Source organism: Bombus pyrosoma, linkage group LG1 (genome assembly GCF_014825855.1).
Source record: "Bombus pyrosoma isolate SC7728 linkage group LG1, ASM1482585v1, whole genome shotgun sequence".
Lineage (NCBI taxonomy): Eukaryota > Metazoa > Arthropoda > Insecta > Hymenoptera > Apidae > Bombus > Bombus pyrosoma.
Genome location: NC_057770.1, coordinates 4492845 through 4518984, shown reverse-complemented (window position 1 = coordinate 4518984; position 26140 = coordinate 4492845). Strand labels below are relative to the sequence as shown.

The 26140-nt window shown below is 48.6% G+C and overlaps 1 protein-coding gene across 1 annotated transcript in view; it reads left to right on the top strand.

The window, feature by feature from the left end:
* LOC122568457 (alpha-protein kinase 1-like) overlaps window positions 1-2487 on the top strand; it is a 46108-nt gene extending 43621 nt beyond the window's left edge. The window contains exon 2 of the mRNA XM_043728207.1: window positions 592-2487. Within this exon, the coding sequence (XP_043584142.1) occupies window positions 592-959 (368 nt within the window). The 3' untranslated portion in view covers window positions 960-2487. The remainder of the gene's footprint in view (window positions 1-591) is intronic.
* The last annotated feature ends 23653 nt before the right edge of the window (window positions 2488-26140 follow it).

Here is a 26140-nt window from a genome sequence, read left to right as displayed (position 1 = left end):
ATATTAGAAAGAGGACTAGAAAGAATCGGCCCTCGAATTTCAGGACCTATTTATTTATGGTGGGACGCTTCGTATACCGGGATGCTCCGTTTCCAACACTGCGAATTCGTACATCTTAAAACGCGAAATTTCAGAGCTTTCGAACCGTTGGAAACGATTACTCTCTACGTGTACGTGTCGTACGGTCGAAGAGACTCGTTCGATGTTTCTAACTCGATATTTTCTATTAGGCGAAAGAATTTTTTGATCGTGGTCGACGCGATGACTACCCACATCTGTTGCTAACGATATGGAATAGAAATCATTAACGTCCTCGATTCGATGGGATTCGCCGACAAGAAGTCACGCATGCCTCGAATCGATTGGTTCTACCTTATTTCTCCGCGCACACGTTTCCGCAATCACGTTTCTTTACCTTGAGCCGCCGGACGAGAAACGTGGGAACGATCACGTGACACGTAATCACAAACAACTCGTTGGTACTTGAAACTCTTATCAACGGGAATCGATTCTATTAACGCGATGAACGCGTCGAACCCGTTGCAACGAACACGTCTCGTCTAACCATCTGTCGAACCGTATTTGTTGCAGAGCAAGCGAACCACCTAAACCTGTTCAACAACCGGCAGCAGCCGAAGAAGAAGCGCAAGAGTCGAACGGCGTTCACCAATCAGCAGATCTTCGAGTTGGAGAAACGATTCCTGTACCAGAAGTACTTGAGCCCGGCCGACAGAGACGAGATCGCCACGCAGTTGGGTTTGAGCAACGCTCAGGTAATCACGTGGTTCCAGAACAGACGAGCGAAGTTGAAGAGGGACATGGAGGAACTGAAGAAGGACGTGCAGACGGTGAACCCGCTGCTGGTCGCGCAACATCACAAGACATTCTTGGAGAACGTCCAGGATCTTGGGATCTTGAAGAAACGGCCTCTGCCGAGCAGTATGGACGAGAAGTCGTAGGGAACGAGACGCCTCGATGCTCGTCGTTGAGGAAAAACCGCGATTTCTTGCAACTAGAGGCTCGCGAAGGCAGCCGTCTGCCGAGAGTGATCAGGGAGGATAATCGATCGATCGATCGTTGAAAACGTTCCCTGTGTTTCCCTAACGCGACCTGTGGGTGGCTAGGCGAACGTCGAGTCGGATCTTCATTTTCTACGTGCACCGACTCGATAGGGTTACGAGTAGGAGGACCTTCGCAGTTTAGTATCTACTTGGTGCGAGAGAGCACGAGGAAAATACGGGGTCGATCGAGATTATCGTATAGATCGACCGTGATCGTCGCGACATCGTGTCTTTCGGGTGTATCGTAATCGATGCGTAGGGACGGAAGGATAAGGCATAGTACAAAGAAAGCGTCTTCTTCGGCAACGTATCGCGAAGAACGGACGCGAAGACGAAGCCGTTTTGGCGAGATTGTATAGGGTCGGAAGAAATGGGATTTGTTCGCGGAGATAAGGTCGTCCGCGACGTTTCTTCGTCGAGAAGATGTACAAAGACTGAATAGAGTCTGCAAAAGTCTGCAACGGTCTAATAGGGCGGATAATAGGCGTCGTTGGTGACCCGGTCCACAACGATCGTGTCGACGTGTCAAGATGGGGACGCCGAATGGATGATCCTTTCGGAGGTAGCGATTTATCGATCGCTGTAAAATGTTTTGTAAATTAAAGACTGCCAAATATTCGAAGCTAAGCCCCGTCGAGAACCCGTCGATGAAACCGGACGATGTTTTTCGTGTTACAGTCGCGATCGGATCACCCTATTTCATCGGGTGTTTTACGTGGATACTTATGGCAAAGCGTTAGAAGGGAAGCGCGTAAACAAAGTGTAATCCACGTTATATGAAAGAGAGAAAAGTACGTAACGTCCTGTACGAAACGTCGAACGTGTGTCACGTTTCCTTTAGCGAATATCTAGGACGAACTGCTGCGACCGTTCTGCGGACACCTGTACCATATTGTATTTATTTGCGGAAAAGCGAAAGAAGATAATCGTGGTGAATAAAAAAAAAAAAAGCCAAAAGTAATCCAGAGGAAGCATCGACGATTTACGTAAGTTATTAAGTAATTATTATAGCGTATAAATTATAAAAGAGAGCCGTTCAGTCGTGAAGTGCTCGTCGTTGTACATAAGCTATATATATATATTATATATACATCGTTCATCCCTCTCCCCGCCCTCCACCTCCGTTAATATTACGCATAAACGAGATAGATTTGTCGAGCATGATTAGAATAAACGGAAAGGGAGACAACAGGACAAACAAATATAAATAAATAGATAAATAAATAAATGGAAAGAGATTTATAAACGATAGATGGGATACTGCAATATACCTGGTCAACAGTTTAATTAGTGAGCTTTATGATCGCGTAAGATGTAAATCCGTATCGCGCTTGTTGGTCTGCGAGGTGATAGACGCGTGAAAGGGAAGCAGAGAGTGCGTGTGTGTGAACGGAATCTTAGTAGCGTGTATAGTGAGTCGAAATAAACGAAGACATTTAAAATAAAGGCGAGGAATAATTGTGCCCTGTTCCTGGTCCCATCGCTCTCCCTTAAACCGATCCGATTCGCACTCCGAATGGGATAGAAAACAGCAGAGAAGGGTGAGTCCTCCGTGGCGAAACAGACCATCAGATGGACGATTTATTTCAACTCATTGTCCGCAAAACGAGACAATATGCAAAGCGACTACCAAGAAAGACGGTAGACGAAACGATCGAACAACTTTAGAAATGGTCTAGTGGGATTACGTTAGGTACAATTGCGAGTTACGGCTACGAGTTAATACGAGTACACCGTAGAAAGTTTCGCAGAGACATTCGACGCTTTGAAAGGGCTACACGAGGATGAGAATTATTGTCCGGAAATAGCGCGATACACGCGGCCCTTCCGAGAATCTTTTTGATGTTATTCACAGGGTTTACTCGAAGCAGTAATTTATTAAGATGAAGTAAGTCATTTCGCGATCCGAATTCGTTCGCGGAAAGTCTGGTACTCGTCATAACCGAGCCAAACTCCGTTTACACGGAAACTTGCAAAATTCCGAACCAAGTTATATGCATTAGATTGTAATTGCAAACCTAAAGGCAATAATTTCTTAACTTCGAAAAATAAACTTTTTCTACGAGATTCGTTGATTCCAAGCGATTTCGAATCAGTTGCGCGCCTTTACGCGCAAAAGTTTAAGTACGAAAGTTAAGTATGAAGTTACGTTCAAAGTTTATGTATGAAAAGTCACGTATCTCGTTATCTCGTCAAAGATTCTGAAAATATTAATGAAACGCGGATGGATCGTGAAAACTGTCACGTTATCGAACACGATGCGTGAGAAGGTCGACAGCCGTGAACAAACGATCGAGTTTTTAATATACAGTCTGGTTTTAATGGCAATTCGCATGTCGCGCCGTTAGCTTCTGCCTCGTAAATAGAAGAGCTAATCGGACATTGGCAACGTCTCTCTCTCTCTCTCTCTCTTTCTTCCCCTCTTTACCTCGGTCGTCTCTTCCCCGTCTCTGCCCAAACAAGAGAGATATACGACAAGATATCCGAAGCGCGTATTACCGACCTACTTCCTGTTAGCGGAATATCTGATGCTAAACGGAACCATTTTATATCGAGTCTCGTTAATGAGCCCGTCATTAGCCTGTCGTCATTATCTCGATATAAAACACGCGTCGTTACCGCCGTCGTTGATCGATTAATCGAGGCTGAATCTAGGATGTCTATTAGAGGTGTGATTACTTGCGATGAGCATATACACGCTGATTACACGTTTCGCTTGGCTCGCCTCGTGTGCAACGACGATACCGCTTCGAGACGTTCTCCCCGCAATATAGACTTTCGCGATGCGGTTACGTAAAACGCGGCAAAAACTAGGAAAGCGAGAAGAATCGGTGGAAGAAGGAAAGGGCAAGGGAGAAGGAAAAGGCGAAGAAATCTGATTGCTACTTTTCCAGGTATGCACGTATGCGTTTTGAATCTGCTTGGAATAGGAGATTTATTCAGCGTTTGGAAAATCACGCGTCGTTTAAATTCTCCGCGAATTCACTGCGTATCTGGTCGTTGATAAGTGTCGATTGTTTATTGACGTAGACGTTCGATAAAAGACGACGGGTCGATAAAAGACGACGATGGGCGCGTAATCAAAAGATCGTATTCGTTCGAACGGAACAAGAGTGGCGATTCGATTTAGAACGAATCGCGCGCTGGTTCAAACGAGACGTGGCGTTGTCGGTTCGTAGCCGTCGCTGGTATCGACGAGTCCACGTATGAAGCAGTAAGCAAGGTAGCCCACACCGCCCTGTAATTCAAGCGCCGCAACATCCAAATAAAGAATTCATAATGGCGATGATGACCACCGCCAATTTTCTCGATATAGCCGATACACCAATAACTCAACCGATATCCAACCGGTACATCAACGTAATTTCGCTTATTGTCCGCGGGTCCGGCCGAAACGAGAATGACATCGTTGGAAAATAAAACGATGTTGAGCCGACATTATCGAGCCGGATACACGCGTTATCGAACGAAGGACGATAAGAAGAGCAAACAATCCTTCGCAGATAATTAATCGTGTCACGCGACCACCCCCGTTTATTTGTGCACCGTCGTGAAATTACCTTGCTTGTCCTTTCTCCTCGTCCGATTTATTCACGCTTCTGCTAGCTGCGAGAACCGCGATGCAAATTGGTCCTTGAAAAAAGGCTTCGTCCTTCATAGGGTTTTTGGTAAATTGGCGATCTGCGATTCAACGCGCAGTTACGTTACAGTTTGTTCGACGATTCGTTTAATCTCTCAAGGACACGGGAACGGGTCTAACCACCAACTCAGAGATACGACGTTTTTATATTCATTTTCTTCGAATGGCTAATATAAATGTTCCAATTAGTATACCGCGACCGGTGGTATCGTAATCCGAAAATGGAGGCAGACGGGCACAAACGGAGTCCAAATAACTCGGAAATCGGTGATCGGTACTTTGCTGAAAGCGATTGGCGCTTTGCATAATCCTCGAAGCAAAGGGAATTCCTGCGGCACGGCCAGGGCAGAAGATCATTTCTCTGGCATTGACACGCCCACGTAATTCGGACTCATTTACTCGTTGACTCGCTTAACCTGCAGCCAGTCATGCGTCAGTCAGTCGTGGCCCCGCGCGCGGCAGATCCATAATTTCGACGTGATCCGCTTCAGCACGCGAGGAACGAGTTTCCCTCGGTCCACGATGTAATTAGACAGCGTGAATCTAGGCTGGACCCATCAACGGGCCTCGTTAATACGATATCCGCCGGATGGTCGCTCGTTGCGCGCCCAAATCTTTCCTTCCTCCTTCAGCCGCTTTCTTCTTCCACTTCTTCTTCTTCTTCTTCTTCTTCTTCTTCTTCTTCATTTTCTTCTTCTTCTTCTTCCTCTTCTTCCCTCCTTTCCCCATCCTTCGTTGTCGTTTTCTCGGCCCTTCTTTTTTCCAGCCGTTTTTTAGATTCCCCGTAGACCGACTGCTCTGTGCTCGTGAAGGAACCCTCTCTACCTGCCGGGGTCTTTGATCTTCCTCCTCGCCAACGAGTTTCATTTACACGGAAGGTGGACTTTTTTTCGGGGCGAAACTAGCCACGCTAACGAGAACTCGCGAACTACGATTCGGTGGCCCCTTTTCGATCTACGCCTCCGTGATGGACGTGGACGAGGCTAACTGGCATACTAACGAAATCTTTGCGCTTCCAACGAGATAAGAACGCAGAATTCGCACGAAGGACCGACGTCAACGAAAACCCGCGCCAACCTCTATGAACGATCCCTTAATGCACACGGAAATTGGATTCTAGTGAATTCTCTACCCGCTGAAAGGGATAAGAGACCAAATCTGTCAGAGTTTAACGAAGCAGGACCGGCCGTGAGTGCTAACAAAGTCTTTGTGATTCGAACAAGATAAAAAACCTCGATCTACAAGAGCTACGCCGTATCCTTGCGTATCTTTACGTACGCGCATCACGAAAACTAGCTTTTAATTAAATCTCTGTTCACCGAACTGTGCAAGAGTCTATCTCGTCTGATCCATCGCCTAGCTAGATCCACGAGAGCTGAACGCTTTAAAAAACACGAAACTATCTCTATATTCGGTAATCGGACGATCGAACGACAACATTTTCTCCTCTCCTGCGTAATACTACGGAATCGTTGGTTTGTCGTCGCGACGTCGTCGTCGTCGTCGTCGTCGTCGTCGCCTTCGTCGGTGGCGGCGACGGCGGCGGCGCGAACGGGACAGCTGATGAGCCGGTGTCCCCGAAGGCGATCGGCCGAGACCAATCAGCGTCCGTCCGTTCGTCCTCGCCCTAATGACACCTGCAGGCTAAAAAGCCATGATATTCAACAGTCCGGACGCTAACAAACTCTTGGTATCGTGCGATCCACACGAAAATCAACGCACGACCGATTCACCGCGATCGCGTAACATCTCGTGTGTCGACAAAAATCGCGTAATTCGTTCTAGTATTATCGTTCTTGGAAGATGCTTAGAGCAGAGACATTTCTGAGAAAATTGCACGATCGTCGTGTAAAGTATCTGACGAGGATGTTCGAGGGATAAGAAGATCGTGTTGAGACCTTGAAGTTTCAAAGAATTGTACGATTAAAAGATGGATGACTCTGGGGTTTCTTTTTTTTTCAATAATAGAGATAAGAAGTTGTCGGAAAGATTCGATGAATTTTTCTACATCAAAAGCCAGACGTTTTTCGTGTAATAGCGAAGAGGCAACACGAAGATAAACACGGCAGATTACGTAACTCCTTCCGTGTTACGCGGCGAATAAGGAAGCAGGTGGAAGCTGCAGGACGTCGAAGCGACGTAAATGATAGCACGGTATCGGTCGCGCGCCGTTAACGGGTCCAACGATTTAATCGGTTGGCCAGTTTCGCCGGGTCAATCGTTTGGCCATGTTCGCTCGATTAATCATCGTTTGACAGTTAAATGAACGGTTGGCGGGAATTAGTCCCGATATTCGTACGGGGCTCTATTATAGGAGGTGGACGGTGTTGTCCGCCTTGGAGATCGGCGTGCGCGCCAGTGTCGAAACGGGCCACGTTTGTTTTCTAAGTCGCGAGTCGCCGCCGGTTAGTCATGTACCGTGCAATTTTCCGTGTATGTGTCATTAATATCCTCTGTGCTCGTGCGGCGGTCGCTAGCAAATTAAGCCATTTAATAAACGCGTTGGACACCGGTTCAGTCGGCTTCGATAGCCCATGAACGCTAACTAGATCTGTCCGACGCGTGTATCGTTCGCCACGGTCGCCGTTAGCCGAACGATCCCGTGCGTATCGACGTTAGAAAACGTGTATCGGCCGATGCTCGAAATCGTCGACAGTGCACGGTCGGAATAATAACAGGGAAAGCCGGTAGACTGGAATAATAAATGATAAAGTTGCCTAGCGGAAGTCTGACGTCGATTTCATTCGCCTGACAGCCTGTAAACGTCAAAATCAGACCCGTCAATCATCCGTTCTGATTACCCGTTCGATCATTCCCGGCAAACAGTCTGTCCGACGGTACGAGTCCTCGATGACCGCTAATTACGACGACCGTAGGTATATCGGTATCGGCGTTAGACGCACCGCATGTCCATAAAATATACTCCGATCGAACAATCTATTTTCCCATTGTCCACGATGTGGAGCGTACGATATAACGTATCGAAGAACGGACGAGGCGAATCAACGGCTACTTTTCCCTCGTGAGCTCCTAACCTATCGAACGGAAACGCATTAACTCATAAACGAACGAACGAATGGATTTTACTCGTTTCGCTGCATAAACGCTCGAAGCGATACAACTTTGCGTTTCAAATGCTGTTAACCGACACCTCGTACTGGTATTCGACGAATGGTACGATCGTTAACACGTTTTATACTGCGCCGTTTTCGCTCGACTTTTCCATACGGATCGCATGTCCCGTCGATGGTCGGTGTAAAGCGGCGATCTTAAAATTAAACAATTTGTTTCGCGGTCGAAACGAAAAATGACGCATTACGTACGAAACCAGCTCACTTGTCTCGAGACCGACGGTATATTCGCGTGTCGATTCGGACGAAATCGATTTGCAATACGAAGAGCAAAGATTTCGTTTTTCACTCGTCGCTTATTTATACATATATACCCGCTTTTCGTTCAACGTTACAGCTCCGTCATCGACTTTTCGTAGAAATTTGATAAATTTACAATTTTCGTCCGTTTAAATGCGTTATCCTTGCGTATCTTTCTGTTACATGATTTTTCATATATGACGTCATGTTTGAGTTTCTTTGTTAGAAATTCTACCCTTTAGTGGTCGATGGCCTTACACCATCGCATCGAAACCGCAAAGATATATCAACATCCGCAACTTTGCTCCTTTTCGAGCGAAAGCAATTAACCAAGTCATAGACAATCGCATCAATCACCGGTAGAATCATCGTCGCAACGACCTAAACTAGTCTTAGGAGGATACCTAGGGGGCAGGAAAGTTGCATAGGATCGATGTACAGGTCGTTTCACGCGGCGAGGATACGCGCGTATAGAATGATCAGGGATCACGATGACGTCAGGTTGACGGAACGGAACGGGTACCGGATAGGTTAATGGTAAGGAGGCCCAGGACCGGGCGGCAGGGTCTGCCAGCGGCTCGGCTGCTGATTACAGACCTCTGGATCCCCTACACTCTCGCTCTCACCTCGGTTATTGTACCGAGCGAGGCCGGGACATCACTATAGATCACCGGCCGGCCGGCAGTTTGTCCGATCAGCGCGGCCAGAAGTGTTGCAACTCGTAAGCGTGGAGGTGGTCCCGGGCATTCCAGTTTCCAGAGAAATTTATCGGTGGCGTTTCGCGGCCTCCTCCTGATGCGACTCCTTTCTTCGTCCTCGATCCTCCCGCCTCTCGAGACTTGCCTAGCCGTCTTCCGTTCGTTCTCTCGCAGGAAGAAGGGCCGAGGTCATCGTCGATGCGAGGGAACGTGAATATTTCGATGTAATTGGATCGGCCGCGATAGAACGGAACGTACGATCGTACGTCCTGCGTTCTGCGCTATTTAACGGAAGATACACAGGCTGTCCAACGTACGGATCGATCGAAAGGTCGACGAACGTCGGCCGAATCGTAGAAAATGTCATAATCTACGACAGTTGGAAAGTAGGAGCACCGTTGGTCGGGGCCGGTTAACCCAGAGATTTAGGTTCGTCGACGTCTATAGTAGGTTCGGCCGCGGCAGCGTCTACTAGGTGCATAGCGTGGCGTGTGTGTCGGCGCAGGCAGATTAGAGGCCGCGGGATAATTAAGTAGCGCGTTCGACTAACGCCCAGGCTACAACGGTCTGCAGAACGATATCCGATATTCGTGCCATGGATTTCCCTCGAAGAGATTTTGCCGTTCTTTACCTTCAGCTCTATCGGATTCCGATATCTCGAAGCGTAGCTGGTGATATTTCGAACGGTCGGTCCAATTAGCGCTGAAAAATGATACCTAATGGCCGATGCTTCGTTTCAATGCTAAGAGTACGTGGTACATGCGACGCCATTTTCACCCCCTTCCCTTTTACCTTTTTTCTCGTACGATAAATGGATTAAAGAGGAAACGTTGGGAGAAGACAGGTGTCCGACTAACGCGAGAAACAATTACATCGTACGATTTAATCGTCGAAGAAGAGGAAGAGAGGACGCGAGCGCGAGGTAGGATTGTACGGAGATTCGGGGCTGGAATCGGTGGACGGTTACGAGGAGACAAAAGCCGGCCATGGGTTCGGACACAGAGAATTCCACAGATCCCGGGAACACGGCATCACAGCACACGGGGGTTCGGATTATTAGTGAGCGGGTAGTCGTAGAAGGTGTGATTCTGACGTGTCGGACGCCTCTTCTCCGCAGGTGAGAGACCACGAGACCAGAGAACAGAGAACAGAGAACGGACCGGAGAAAGACGGAATCTTCTGATCGGACGGAGAAACGAGAAATCACCGCGGTGAAGAAGAACCTCTTCGTGAGGAGAGCGCGGCAGAGAGAGAGAGAGAGAGAGAGAGAGAGGGAGAGAGAGATGGCGACATCGAAATCGTAGCGACGGAACAGGCCAGCACTCGGAGCACGAGCAACCGAGAAGTGAGAAAGAACGATACGCGGCACGGCGAGAGGCAGAGGAAGGTGAGGAGGAGGGAACGGAAGGGGGTGCAGGAGGATGGCTGGGGTGGGAGAAGATCAAACGAGCCGACAAGCCACGGGGTGGTCTCTACCCGCGCTCCTTTACCGCTCTCTTCCTTCTCTTCGCCTCTGCCTACCAGCCTCCACCTTCTCCTTCGTCCTTCTTCCTCCACCGCTTTCACCGTCTTCCTCCTTCTTCGTCCCCTTCGTTTCTCCTCGGACGCCGTCGTCCGCTCCTTCTCTCGCTCCTTCTCTCCTGTCCCTCGCCTCTATATTATTCATATTTCCACGCTCGTGTTCGGCCGGCTATGTGGTTCGACGATCATCCACACGCTCTTTTCTTCTCCGTGTGCGCGTCGGGCCGCGCGTGTAACGCCCGGGACATGCAATCTCCGCGGGGTCCGCGAGAGATACGCCGACCGGCCGGCAACATTGTGTCGAGAGGCGGAGTGGTCCTTCTGCTTAACTTTTGCACGGTGTTACGCGTTGCCGTGGAAATTCGCGAGTGCGCGAAGGGGATAGCCAGACGGAGAAACGTTCGATCACAGAGAGCCGCTCGATGGCCAATCGGCCAGCACCGATTCGCCATCGGTGCAGTTCCGAGCTTATTCGCGACGCAGACCCGCGTCACAGTCCAACGACGACGAACGGCCGATTTATCGCATCGGAATTTCGCGTCTCGAGAGAGAAGATGCAGCTCCTTTCGACGAAGGAGTACGACGAGTCCTCGAGAACTGGTATACTCGAAGGTTACGAGGATTATCCGCAATGTCGAAATGTGTGTACATTCGCGAAAGAGAAGCACCGCATGGACCCACACCGATGGTCGCATTAATAAATTCGCAGCAAATCACTGCGAGGGTGAGGATTGCGAAGCGAACGGGGCGATTTTAGTTGCAAATCGCCGAGCGCCGCGAGACCCGACAAAGGCTCCATCAAAAGGACCGCTTTTCTTCCCCTCTTTCTCCCTCTTCCTTCGTCGACTCCTTCCACTCGTAGCTTCGCGCTTCTCTCTCTCTCTCTCTTCCTCTTACAACCTGTTTTCTTCTCCTTCTTCTTCGTCTTCTTCCTCACTTCTTCATCTTCTTCTTCGTCTTCTTCTTCTTCTTCTTCTTCTTTACCCTTTCCCTTCTATCATCCTCGTCCTCGGTATCGTGCGTTCTCTTTCTCGAGGTGTTGGTCTCTCGGTGCTCTACGTCCAGCCTCCTTGCCGACTTACGATACGCTGCACGGCGAAGACACTGGTCGTTTCTCGATTTCACCCCAAGTGCCTCTCGAGTTTCTCCACACCTTCGTTATTATCATACAAACATCGACGACCCGATGCCGGAAAAGCTGCGGTCACCCGACCGCAACATTATCCACGCTAATCGTTCCGAGCGAAACCGTTTCTTCGCCTCTCGACGCCCCGGAAACGCCACGACTCGAACGAAGATTCTCCGAGCTTCGATTTACCTTCGACTTGGCAATAATAGATTTGAAATAATCTACGCGAGCAGCTCGTTAATCATACGAAAACGTATTACGAATGCTTCCACCTATTACCGGTTTTTGGTTGTTCGTGATTTATCGCCGTCGATGTAGATATCCAGCAGCTTACCGACGCAACACGCGTCCTACAAAATATTTCCTGCCGTAACGGCGTGAAAAGAAGCAGATAGACGGCAAAAGAGAAAGAGCTTCTCATCGCCGGGCAATAAGGCAATAGGGACAGGTACCGGTGTCGAAGGGACTAGCGATCGTCTCGAAATCCTGTGAAAAGGTAGACTCGGTCTTTTGCGGTAAAAGAACAGACCAGGTGCTGTAAGAAATTAGTGGTGGCAGCGTGTACCGCCCGGCCAGGCCGTCCAGGTCCCTAATAACCTCGCGCCGGATGGTATCGACGATGCTGGTCCACACCGTGTGCAACCCCCCCCCCCTCTACCCTCGACGAATGGCCGGACACCCCTCTGTTGCATTACCCTCGGCATCTATAGCTCAATTTGCCGACACCTCGCTAAGTATAGGTTGGGTGGGTGGTCCTTCCTGGGACCACGAGGCCCGCGAGAGAAAGAGGAGCGAACGAACCCGACCCACGGAACCACGACAGACAGAGGATTAAAGAGGGTGAGAGGTAGTGAAATGGGGAAAGAAAGAGTTTACGTCGTATATCTCGATGAACCATGTGCAACGGACGGGCGAGATCGGCACGGTCGCGTTCGCGCCACCCACCGGACTCGTGGATTTATTTGACGCCAGATGACCCACGCAATTCATTTGGGTGGTTCCGTTTTCAGGGACATAGTCGGGGTCTGGGTTTCAACGCGCGATCGAACGGGCTTGATCGCGAATTTTACACGGTTTCAAGCGGATTTCCATTGTCGTTTTTCATTCAGCGTGATTTTGAGTCGGACGTACGAAGGCCTTGGGTGCGACTCGAGCGAAGGTTATTTTAAGAATCGACGCTTCGTGTATCGAAAGCAAACGTAACTCGTCCGCCGCGTCGTTTATCGTGCGGACAAGCGAGGATTCTTTGCACGAAACACAATTATTGCCGTTAAGAAGAACTCGTTCGAAGGGGAACAGTAAACTGGAAATTCCTCGTCGGTCGGTCTGCCATTAACATCCGAACACCTTTATGGCTACCGATAATTCGCTCTGATATCGTTGGAGGATCGAGATAACAACGACTCGGCCAATTATTCTATATCCGACGATAATTTTATCACGGCTATCGATATAAATTTAAATATGATACAAATAACCTCTACTTTGGACGATTAATTACTGGAACAGGTATCGCGTAACAAATTGAATCGACCAAACAGAAATTACCACATGCAAAGCACGCTAATACGTGCCGTAATTACGGTCACAATTATCGGTGAACGAGTTACGTACTTTCTAAATCATTGGTCTCGTGCCACGAGTCACTTTCTAGACCAAGAAGCGAGCAACCGGTCATAGATCGGATCGCAGAACGCGGCTGTTATCCGCCCGTAGCAACTAATTGAAATACGACCGCGATGAATATTTGTCGTTCATTACGATCATTGCGCGGCGATGTGCCCGAACGGCGATTCAGCCCAGTCAGCAAACCCTGGCCTACCGTCAAACATTTCTTCCACGAACGACCATAGTTCAAAATTAGAGCGTGCGTGCCATCGGATCTGCGAATGCAGCAACGTCGATCGTTTTGCGAGCAGCGAATCGTAAACGGTTGGTCGCCTTTCGGCGCGAAAGCTGGTTCGTTTGTTTGTCGTTGTCGTTAACCGTTGCGTCAAAGTTGGAGGAATTTGATTCACGACTGGAAATCGGTAGAAACGCGAGACGTAACGTACGCGTATACCATATAGAAAATCTTACGTGCGTCACGTGCATCTTCGAACACCCTGGTTATTCGTCGAAGAAATTGCGAGAAAATCTGCGAATGAAACGTTGGAAACAGGGGACGCGATAATAGGCAATGTCGTGGACTCGAGCAACAGCCAAGCCACGGAAATAGGAAGCAGCTAATACGAAGCTGGCCGATTTCTGCTGCTTTCGAAGGAATTTAAAACACTTGTTACACTAGTGGAAGCAGCGGATCGAGGTGCTTAAACGTTCGGGTGTTCTTTTCGCGGGAACGGTAGACGGGAGCGCCAGGAATGCGCTCGAGGACGAATCACAAAGTTGCATGACGCGGGCAAATGAATCAGAGAGAGCGCAGGCCGACGCGGGAGGGTGCACCCTTCTTGTTCTCTGATTTTATTTCCGTTTGCGAATATCGTATAATTAATTCGTGGTTACAGCGTCGTCGACCGTGTTACACAGCCTTGGTCGAGGTGGAATTCAAGCTACGCGAGAATCTTCATCGTCCACCAGGGGATGAAGAAAAGACTACTTGCTGCTTACGGAACGGTACGTCCGATGTTCGATATAACGAGCGCGTAAGGGACTGTTGCTCCAATTAGTCGTAGTGCGACGACTACTCCAATTAGTCGTCGATACGGGCATAGATATTGGCGCTCTTTGTCAAAAGAGCCACTAATCGGTTGCGATCGAACCGATAATCGACAACCGGATTCGTTGATGGGTGAAATTACGCGACGATGCGATATAGCGACTGGAATTTGTAACGCGAAGCGGATGGTTGTTGGGATGCAACGAACGGGCAACTGTACGCGATAGTTTTAATTTGCGATGCAACGCGACGCAATGTCCGAATGACATTGTCAGATCGAAGGAAACATTCGCGCAATTTTAATCGTCGTTGGCGCGAGAAAAGACAAGATTCTTCGATTTGAATCTCTCGTTGAGAGAAAGATTAATCGACGTCGGACGGAAGCTGTATCGCGTTTCAATGGCGTCGTAATTGATCAGAAAAAGGTATTGTTACGCGTTTCTAATTCGTGTACCGGTCGATGGGCTTGTAAAACGTGTAAAATCAACGTAATCCAACTGGTAATCGATCGAACGCGGCGTTATTAGCCGGGTGAGAAAGCAGCTAAGTTGGTTTCCTCGCTGACGAATCGGCGGGAAATTAATCGGCGTCGTACGAACGCCTGTGTCCCCGGGGTGAAAATATCGCGAAACGCAATTAGCTAATGAAGTACGGCAGCGTTCGTGCTTATTAATCGTCTTTATGCCCGCGTGTTCTAACTTGGTCACGGATCTCGGACTGCGAGACGCGATAAAATATATAGAAAACGACCGGTCAGTGAAGTGGCGGAGAAAAATCCGGCGGCCGTGTACAACAATCCACGAATCGATCCCGACGTCCATCTGCTTCCGTGCCGGCCCCGAGCAGCTCGATCGTTAATTAATTTAAGCGGTTAATCCCCTCCACGGGCATAGAACCGCACCGGCGGCCCCCTTTTTCCAGCTTTCGTTCCGCGCGGCCACAATCATAATTTTCGGTTTTAATCGATCTATGAGGCGCGGGCGCAATAATATTTTCGGTGCGGTAGAGACGCGGTGCGTGCGGCCCTGTGTGACTCGTGTAATTGGCTCCCAACTGGACTTCAAAGGGTGCCGCTCTCCTTCATCCGCGCCGACACGGGCTCGAGAAAGAGCGAACGATCGCGTCGGCTCGCTCGTCCGGCCGCTGCTGCCGTTGGACGAAGACAGATGTACGCGATTAGGCAGCGTACAGAGGAAGACGCGAACAGGAGACGAAGATGAGGCTACGTGAAAATTACACGCGCCATGCGCGGGACGCGAGCGCGTAAAGGACGGAGAGTGCCAGGGGATGAATGGTAGGGATGATTGGAGTAGGGGAAGAGAACGGGTTAGAGATAATACGCATGCGCTTGACCTATTGGTAGGACAAGGACGAGTATATACGGACAAGGTGTTGGCGAGATAAAGATGACAGCGGGCTGTCTCGTTGGAGTCGAGACGAAGATGGCGAGTTGGAACGGAGCGTGAGGTTAAAGGAGACGGACGAAGGTGAGAGACGAACACGACGGACGAAATCGCTCGGCGATGTTTCGATATTGGGTAGATAGTGTTCGATACGGGAGACCCTTGTCTCGTTTGGTTAATCGTCGGACGTATGCGTGTAAATACACCTGTACCGTTCGAAAGCGGCCACTCTTATACCTCGCCCGCGCCGCTCGCATGTCCCCTCGGTTCCTGCGTAGTAACGATCGATGATTTCTGCGATCCGACCTCGGAGATGAATCACACACGGCCAGCATGATTTTTGAGCAGCATTTTCGATTTGTCGTTTTTATCCTTTGTAATTCGTATTGTTTGTTTTCTCGTCAGTCGTGGCCAACGAGGGCTGAAGTTGATTCGACTCGAAAAATTATACGTCTATTATATCGCGCGTCCGCGTCGGCTAATCGCGTCGAGAGCGGAACTTTGTGGCCGTTTCGGCCGGGATGCTTACTCCGGCAACTTCTCTTCCGATCGATCCAACGTTGATATCCGGAGGATCGGCTTGGCTATTGATATTCGCGAAATATCCCAACTGCGCTTCAAATTTCAAAAGCGGAATCTAGAAACGTGTACAAGCTGTTCTTCGCAGGACGATTTGTCCAACGATTCAAAATGCGCTTTTTATCTTTGAAATACGAGAAACGATAGAGAGACGTTCAGCCGCAGCGTTCGACTAATTTTACAGCAGCTTGTCGGATCGTTCGGACGTAAACATTACGCGTTATCGTGTACACAACTCGTGCCAATCGAGCGACGTGGAAGCATCCTACCTAGAAAACGCTCTACCCTCGTCGAGCAACGATCGTCGTCCTTGGTTTCCGATTAAACCTCTATGGTCTTAAGAGCGTTATTCGATCGTAAAATGAATTGGGATTCGTAAAGACATAAAAGTTAATCCCGTCGCATCGGTGGGAAACGCGGCCGAGTTTGGCAGTCGGTAACGAGGGAACCCCCGGGACTCCTCGGTGAATCTCGGCCAAAGGAGAGCCTAACACCCGAGGACACGGGTCGTTTAGGCGGCTCCTTTCTTCGATCATTAGTCCGAGGCCGCAGTCAGTCGAGGGCTCGTAAGTCCGCGAGTGGCATCCTCTTTTTCCTCCCTGTTCCTCCTCTTCGCCTCTGCGTGTCTTTATTCCCGTTCGTCCTGCTCTTTCTCCCCTCTTGCTCTTCTTCAGTCTCATCCTTTTCCGCGACCATGTTGACCTTTGACTCTGTGCTCTTTCGTCTCCGCTGCTTACCCGTTGCGTATTCTGAATATTCTGATACGCTGGTTTCTCGGTCACAAGCATATCGCTACGATATTGGATCAGGATCGTCGAGCATTGGGACTGGACAGCGCGGTTGGAATCTTCGGTTTTAGAATTCTAAATTTACCTTGCTAACGAATACGTCGTCAGTCGCCCTATTATCCAAATGAAAGAAGCGTATTGACATAGTATATTGACAAAACGATCCAGCGACTGTAGTACCGTTTAGCGAACAAGAAGCGCGAAGATGCGACGATGTCTATCGGTGTCGATACGCGTCGTCGAACGCCACGAACGGTCGTCGAAAGGTCTGTTCGGTAGCACCCTCGAAGAATACCTTTTCTCGAGAAACAACGGTATTTGTATAATCAGCTCGTTTTCGGTAGCTCGGTTAATTATCGTCTATTGAACTGTGCTCCCCCCCCCCCTTCCTTTTGTCCGACACCTTCGCCTAGTTCCCCTAGAACCGTGGTACTTTGCACGGGAGCTCGGTGATTCTTGAATGGTGGCTACAAATTTCCGAAAATCACCGTTCCCCTCCACGCTCTTGTCCACTTCAAACTTATTCTTCTATGCTTTAACGCGCTATGATTTTCGCCAAAGCTTCGCTCTTTTTCTTCCGATCCTCTTCCGACGATCTTTCAAGATGGACATTTAAACGTTATTTTCTGAGAGACACCGAGAATACGGTTTCACTCACGGTCGTTCAGAGGGGGAGATCGGTCCGTTTAGCTCGGCAACGTCGGCTCCCCATACGATGTTCTGCGGAAATCGTCGAGACGGGAATTCTGGAAGCTGCGTGTACGTCTGTATCAGGCTGTTTCTGCGAAAAGCCACGCTCAGGCGTCATCGTCGCTCGCCAGGTACGGCCCTGCGAACGACTATGACTTGGGAGTGCTCGAGCAGAATGGCGACATGGCCAAAAAAATTTTCCTGTTAAATAGAGACGAACGCCGTTTGCCCCGCGACCATCTCCCTACGCGGCTTTTTACAAGAAATACGCGCGGGTGGAATCGCGCAGCCTATTTCGCTTCGTATTTGCGCTTTCCTTGCAGAAAAAGCAGTCACGATGTTCCTCGACAGCTCGCTACTTTATTCGTAAAGTAAAAAGACGATAAACGAGAAAATTTAGGCGCGTTTAAGACGTTAAAGATGTTGGTTTTACAGATGTTTTGTACGACACGAAATTAGTCCGTTTTTTGCGCTTATCAGAAGTTTAAGGCCCGCCAACGTTCCACCATCGAGTCTCGTTCTTCAAAGTCGTTAACAGATTCTTTCGTTTTTGCCTTGGCAAATATCGCGCCGTTGTCGCCTGTGACGAACATCGTGACAGATTGTTGCACCTCGTTCGTCTCCCTTTTGTCTCACCGGCTGATTTCGAGACCTTTTCAACGTGGCTGGACCAACGATCAAACTGCGAGATTCGAACGATGCGAAAAGTCCGATCGATCTAACGCGACAGCAAGACGCGAAACGGACGCGACATGCGTTACAGTCGGAGCAGGATAACACCAGGGACGAGCGCGCATAGTCGGAGATAGATGGACGAATTCGAGGCGACGCAAAGCCACGAAGGACACCATTAGCGACAGTATCTTTGATGGAGTGGACCGAGAATCTCTATTAAGCCTGAATACAGCAGACGCTATTTGCCTAGCCACGCGGTTCTGCATATTTCGTGAGATTGAGTTGTTTACAAAGTGAAGAAGAAGAAGAAGAAGAGAGGGTATCGTCGTCGAGCATCGAGAGGAGAACGATCGGCGAGCTGACTTTTAAAAGCTTCGGCAAATTACGTTTTTCCTATTACGGAGAAATAGAAATTTAGAATTAGAACGTTGTATCCGGATTTTTGCTTTCTTTCCTACGTGACCTTACCATTTCCAGATTCCCTTTTAACGTTAATTAAAAGAATCTTCGTTTTTACGACAGGTCGGACGACAGAAGGATCGGCAGGTCGGAGGAACAGCGAACAGCCTATTGTGTTTATCTCCGTCCTGAAAGCTTTTTATTTGATTGCTACGTCCACCTATAATGCATATCCCTAGACGTGTTCTTACTTTTATTACCGAGCCGCGGCGGCAACCTTTGATTTAATTAGCTCTTGAAGCTGTTACTCGGCCCGTTACCACCGCGTCTCTCGAAACCACGAACGAGCGGCATCGAACGCTCCGGTTGCTCGTCAACGATCGTTTCTCGAAAACGAGAAACTCTGTCCGCCCTCTAGTCGATCGATCGTTCGAACGTTGAAAAATTATTCGGAAATACTTGAAAAGACTTTGAGTTGCGGAAACTACAGGACTCGCTGGCTTTCTCAGGCACGTCGTATTTTAGTAGCACCTCGAGAGACACGTACAAGTATTGGCCATTCTCGATTTTAGAACTACCTGAAGAACTTGGAGGAAGGTGGAGTTAAATTTCCGAAACCCACAAACGCGGTAGCCGCAAACGGAAACATAACGAAACGCAAGAACGAGTCGTTTACTAGCTGGAAGCTAGACCGAAATTTATGCGCGCGTAAATTCAAAGTCCCTTTAAAACGGACTGGCGCGGCGGGACCAGTCTTCCTTTCTTGCGCTCCGATAGAAGAATACGCGTCTCTCTTTCACTCGCATCGTCGTTAGCATCTGCCCCCGTGATCACAATGTACGATACATTCGCTAATTACCAAGATAAATCGCGTTGCTTCGCCACGGAATCACCGGATCGGTGGTCGAATTTTATCTTCTCGTGGCTGATAAAGTCGCGTTTTCCGCGCGAGAAGCAACGCGATCCGCGGCGAGACATCGCCGCTGCACGAAGCTGTAAATCTTATCGTGCTAATTGCAAAGTGGCTGGGCCTGTTGGCGCGCGTTCTGGCCCGATTTAAAATGCAAATCGCTGCTCGTTGCCGGCAGCTCGCGCGCCATTTGCCTCGCCTCCGTTATAGCTCGATGAAAATTCAATGTTATATGTCGATCACGCGTCGTGGAGGTACACGGTGGAGGTACATCGTGAAGGTACACCGTGGAGGTGGGCGACCGTGTATCCCGGAATTTCTGCAGCCGATTTTCTCTCTAGCGCTCGTCGATCGCTACCGGATGTTGTACGCACCGTTGACCGAGTTCAAAGGAGCAAACGTTTTCCAGGACAAGGATGACGCCATGTTTTTGCACGATCGTCCTTGATTCTTGTTCAAGGACAAGCTGATGTGGGTTCACGACGATGGACAAAAGGAATAAAAGCGGAGGAACGGAAAGAGCTGGATAGGAGGAGGACGATGATTAATCAATTAGCGATCTCAGGACCTCCTTTAAGGCTGATGGTGGGCGAGCTTGAAAAACTGGCCAACCAAAGGAACCGTCGATGACGCGGCTGAATCCTGGTCGTGGTTTCTTTTCCTACGGATTCTAGCAGTGTTTCGGGAATAAGATAGGTCGAGTACGACGATATTCTGCTCCCCTCCCCCTCCCCGCAACGCCTCGGTATATCTTTTTCTAGATCTAGCTATCGGTGAATCTTATTCCACCGACAAAAGTCTCGAAAATTCTGCCTCGTAACTGTAAACCCTTGTTTTTCATCGATACGCTACCTGCAGCGCGCAACGTTCTATCGCTGCGAATCGCGAATAGAATCGTCGTTCGGTTCTCTTTGTATTCGATCGATGCTCGGATAAAAAAAAGTGGTGGCTCACTCACGAAACACGGTAAGTTTGTATTTCTTCGGCTGATCGCGTTGGTGGCACGTTTCTTGTCCTTCGCGACCGACTAGCATTTCAAGAGGGTGGCGGTTTATCAGGTTGTAGCTTACGCAACGACGCGATCTCGATCTCCTCGAGGTGGTCTTTTTTCGCCACTTTCCTAACGTTCATCAATCTCCGTGCCATTTCTCTCTCCTTTATTCCCCGCAATTATTTCCGATCTGTCGCGGTGTTTCCCATCCGATTCTATCGCGTGAAGCACACATAGTTGGCATAGAAATCACCGACGAGCGATTCACATAGAAAATCTCAATCATCCCCGGCCGGTTTCTTTTGTACTTGGCGCCCGCTAAAGGCGGCCGCCGATTGGCCGAGGGGCGTTCAAAGAACGCCGCCATGACTCGCAAAGCGGCCGTCTTTTGTTTGTGAAACAATGGTGCACGCTGCCCGAGCTCACTTAGCGTGCCAGCCAAATGACAACCTCTTCCGATGCTTAATCTATTAGGAAAATTAGCGGTCTGCACGACCGGCCTGGCCGAAGGTGCGAGGATCCTTCACCTATCGATGAACCACTTCCTATTCTGCTACGCAGATTCCTCGTAGATACGGGATCCCCGTAGCCACTTAACTAAAGCGAGTAATTGCTTGCTATGGCTTCTTTTTCTTTCTCCCGAACGTTACGACGGGTTTGATCTTGGCGATTTCTGTTCATCCTCTTATCGACTAATTGCAAGTTGCCTAACCGGTCGTTATTTAATTAACTCGCGCAATTTTTCATCCTCTCTGAAAGAGACGAACGCGTTTTTCCCATGACGGGTAGATAGCAGATTTTTGGAAGTGTCAGTTTTCCGATTTATTTGCGTCCTTTTCCTTCTTTTTTCTTCTCCTTTTTCCTTCTACTAGATGACACGATGTTGAAGACATCGTTGATAAACCGTCGATTTAATTTTTCTTTGCTTCGTCTATATATATATATATATCTAATAGGGTAAGAAAGGTAGGTAAAAAAGGGTGATAGATAATTCGCAAGCTTGCGCAGGTTATTACGCGAATGATCGGCTCGGAAGGGAGAATCGGTTTCGAGGCGATAGCTCCGGGAAAAAGACTTCTTCCGTGGTGGCCTAATTGCGAGCTGGAGAGATAATTCTTCGATTATTCACACTCGCTCCGTCGAAAACGAGAAAAAAGAAGCGGTGCCTACGAAAAAAAGCCAGGATTTATGGCCCATTACGATTCGTTCTAGTAGTAGGGTGAAAGGGTGAAATAGGCTGGGGGAATTACTTCGTCATCTACCGGCTACCCCGTAAGCGTAAACCTGAGACGGCTGCGACCAAGACGGTTTCTAGTTTATCGACGTCGTTCGTAGTTTTCACAGTTGCCCAACTCTTACAGAAATCTACTTAATCCGTAGACGATTGTTTAAGGATTACCGCGACGCGAGTGTTTTACCTACGTTCGATACGCTTTTCTGCCACGCGTTTCCAACGTTATCGGCCGGCTACAGAATAAGACTACAACGTCGATAACGGTTGGAATTCAGATTAAACGTAATCGTGAGATTTCAACCGTGGTAACGAAATGGTATAATATCTAATTCCAAATACGTAAAACGTAAAATTCTATGCTTTCGTAATTCTCGTTCATTCTCGTCGATTGGTAAGACGATTCTACTTTTTGACAACGTTCGTCAAATCGAGTCTCCTTCGACATAAGTTCGTGCAAATAATAAATTTTTAGGCATCGTCGCAAATACGTTACCGCGACTTTCAGAGTAATTGTCACATCTGTGTAAACTGTTTAATTCGTCGAAATCACGCACACAGAACGAAGAAACGACGGTCTGTTGTCGAGCTTCGAAAGTTGAGTCGACCGTCGATGGTTCAGTTCGTGTACGTCGTTCGATCCCGTTTTGTCGCAGTAGCGAAGACGAAAGGGTTAGCAAAAACACGGCTCGCTGTCCTTTTGCTTTTGCCGCGATTTCTGCGGTGCGACTTGCGCGAACGCGTGTGAGCGAGATCTCTCATAAAATCAAATAATTCGGTCGAAAGCGGGCTCGAGGAGCCCGATATATCCGCGGGAACGGCAATAAAAGGGCGAGCACGCCGGTGGCTCTCGTTCAACGACCGTATCGAAAGGAAAACGAAACGTTAACGTAAACTGAAAAACAATCGAGTGAGCGGCGGCTGTCACTCCGGCGACGAGGCTGGCATCCGCAGCCCGAGTCATCTGTTTCCTACGCGGCTATGTCGTTTATTTTTCCAAAATGGCTGCTAAAACACCGGCTCCCGCCGTCTAACGCGAGCCCTCGCGAGAGTAATTTGAGACCTATTTATAGGTGGCCACCTAACCCAGACCTATTGATGAACGGTTTTTATAAAGTAGCCCCGATCGAGGTTGCTCCGCTACCGGCGCACTTCGATTCATACCTTTGACCGCATTCTTCCAATACGGTCAACTTGCCATGTTCGCAATAATACGGACTAGATTAGGCGGAAGGAGAGAGAGCTAAGAGGATGGAGAATCAACGAAGGTATACGGGGTTGGAAATATTTAGGCGACTAATCAATTATTTAGATTAAGAAAACGAGTTCTCGTCGCGACGGACGTTTCAGAAATAACGATTCGTTCAAAGGTTACGAACAATGCACGTAATTCTAAAGGATCGTTCTTCTCGTTAGGTTTGCGATATTCTCAATGAGGATATGAGGATATGGGGTTTCTTCGATGAAGGATCAAAGTCGTAAATAAAAAAGATAAAAAGATAAGTACAAAAGATTTGAAAATTTAACCAGTAAATTTCGCACGAATCAGCGGGGAAGTTTTCAATTTTCCAAAGACCAGGCTTCTTCTCTCTAGAAATCGTCGCTTAATTCTCAACGAAATTACCAACGAGAAGTGGACGCTTTCGAGGCTGCTGTGTCAGGGAAGAGGAGCGTAGAGGAAAAGAGGGAAAAGAGGGAAAAGTCGAGCGAAAGAATTTTCCGAACTCGTAGCCGCGGAGCTGCATGAAACGCTGTTGATTGGCCGGTCGTGCGCCAATTTTCCTCGACGTCGCTTCGCCACGAAAAATCGGTAAATTGCTTCTTTGAAATGCCGGAAAAGCCGGAGGGAACAGTTTCCTTCGTAGTTCCTCAGACGACTCCTTGGTTCGTGCAACCGGAGCAAGCATCGTTGTAGTACGCTCGATGATCCGTGCGCTCTTTGACCGATTCTTTCTTCTCTCGTCGTCTCGATCCGACCGCGAATTTAGAACACGCGTCTCGTTACTTGAAATTCCGTCCCTCTGACGGAGTTCCGTGGCTTCCATCCTCTGACGTTCGCCGATAAAGTTTGTCGTTTTCGCGGCGAATGACGAATAGACGAGAGGGCTGGTTGCTTAAAATACGTGTTTTTTGAATATGAAAGTGTAGAAGAAGATGACCACACGATGTTCGTACTACTTTCCAGTTAGAAATCGAGAAGTACGTGGTCGTCTTTTTTTTTTTTTTATCGGCATCGTAGCTCGTGCGATGAAAAATGCGAGCCGTTGCTACAAGAATCGTGTTGTTGACGTGTCAAGACGGAGTTGACAAAGTGACACGTCCTTCTCGAGGCAATCCTGCGACACAGCGGTCCTCCGACAGGAGGTCAGGCTGATTTTTATTCAGGCACGCGGCCTGCTCATAAGGCGAATGGAATTGCCGGTTCGAAGTTTGAGATTTTCTGCCGCCACTTGTCGTCTCTTTGGCCGCGGCCTCTCGCCTTCCTTTTTTCATCTCTCTTACACACAGACCTCGTGACTTGTGACACGCGTTTCAATCGGGACGGTTGCCAAGGAAACCGAGGAACCGGAGTGTCACGCGGACTATTGAAGAGGTTAAAGGGGACTGCGATTCCTTTTCGTCGAGTGCGCTGGAAACGCGGTGACAAGTTCCCCTATTCTCGTACAAATTACGAGCACGGTCCAGAAACATCTTTATTAGGTCGTTGTAACGTAGTCGTTACCTTAAGGAAGATCGTCCTTTAGACGATTGTTCGATCGATCGGTAAATATCGTTTGATCTTTCGGTTTTCGACGATTTCTCGCGCTACGTAAAAAGACATTTGAACGCGAGAAAGGATTGGCCGAGCCCGATGAAAAGTATTTCGCAGGGATCGCACGGGTCGATTATACTTTTAAATTCCTGTTTCGTGGCTATTGTAAGAGGCGGCTTGCTCGTCCCCGTAAAAAAGCGCAATTTTTTGTTCCGTCCTGAAATGGTTCGTATGAAATTGATAATAGCTACCATCTAGCCAAATAAATTCTCCCTGTACCGTCCTGCCTCGTGAAACCCTTTGAAAATCGTTGCTAACCGAACTCTGAGCTTCCATTTCGTTGTAACGAAAATGTATGGTCGGCCGTTATCTTCGACGATACCGCCACTGGATAACGAAACGGTATTCTTCTCACGCTGGTACTCGTCTTGTGCGATCTACTTGCAGCGAGTCTAATTACCTACCCTCCGTCTGCAGCGCTAACGAACTCGTGACGCTGATATTTTTAAAACGGTTTGCGTCTTTCCGAATTAACCTCGACGCAGAGAGTCTCGACTACTTTGTTCGCAGACGGTCGAAAACGTCGGAACGGAGGACAGGCAAAGGGGTTGAAAGGGGTGAGAAGGGGCCGCGCGGCGCACGGTCGGACAGCCGGAAGACCGTTCAGCGCTATTAACAGCTAATGAAAATTAGCTTTCGTCGGTTGATTGAGCGTCAAATCGTCCCTTTCTTGTTTCGGGAGAGAGAAGTCCGCCACCGGTGTCGTTAGACCGACGACGTACTCCTGTTTCGAATCCCAGTTTCCTCCTCGTCCTGTTTTTCTCTCTCCTACTCTCTCTCTCTCTCTCTCTCTCTCTCTCTCTCTCCACATTTCACTCGTTCGCTCGTTCTACTCTATAGCGGATCAAGGAAATTCCGGAGCGAAGTGCTCCGGTCCTCGGCCTCCGTTGAACAATCGTACAGAATCTCGTACAACTAACGCGAGAATCGACGTTAATCCGTATCGTGGAATTTGCGAGTGGAGAGAAGCCGAGGATGATCGCGAGTTGTGATTCTTGCAGAATTTGGTGCAGCATAATTTCGCGTAGAATCGCGATCTTGTTTTTAAGTCTCCTCTCTATTTCCGAGGCTGTGAATCGAGGAATTTGAACAGTCGTTTCGAGTTCGTGGTAGAATTCGACGTAAGTATACACGTGCTTCGTAGGAAGAATATTTGTTGTTCTTTCCCAGAATGTTGCGAATTGTTTCGAGCTTCCGTGGCATTCGCGATAACATCCTACCCTTTTCTTCGTCGCGTGGAGTAACGCCGAGTACTTTGCTCCTCTCGATAAACATCTCTCGAGATTTCACGGTGTCTTTCACATTTGCAGCGAAAGCTCGGCAAAAATCGCACGAATAATAGAGTTTAGTCGGCGATCTGTTGCGTAACGAATATCGCGGAATATTCTCGTGGCGCGTTTCCCTCGAAAATCGAAACGAGCAACATCAAAAATAGGTCATTCGATTTGGACCGTCTCGAAGGTTGATTATTCCGTCTAATACAATGGACCGCGTTAATTTCTTAATGGAAACCACAAGTAATCCCGAATAGTTGGGGCCACTAGTTACGATCGCGTGTCAGCACAAGGCTTCGTTTAACGCGAGAG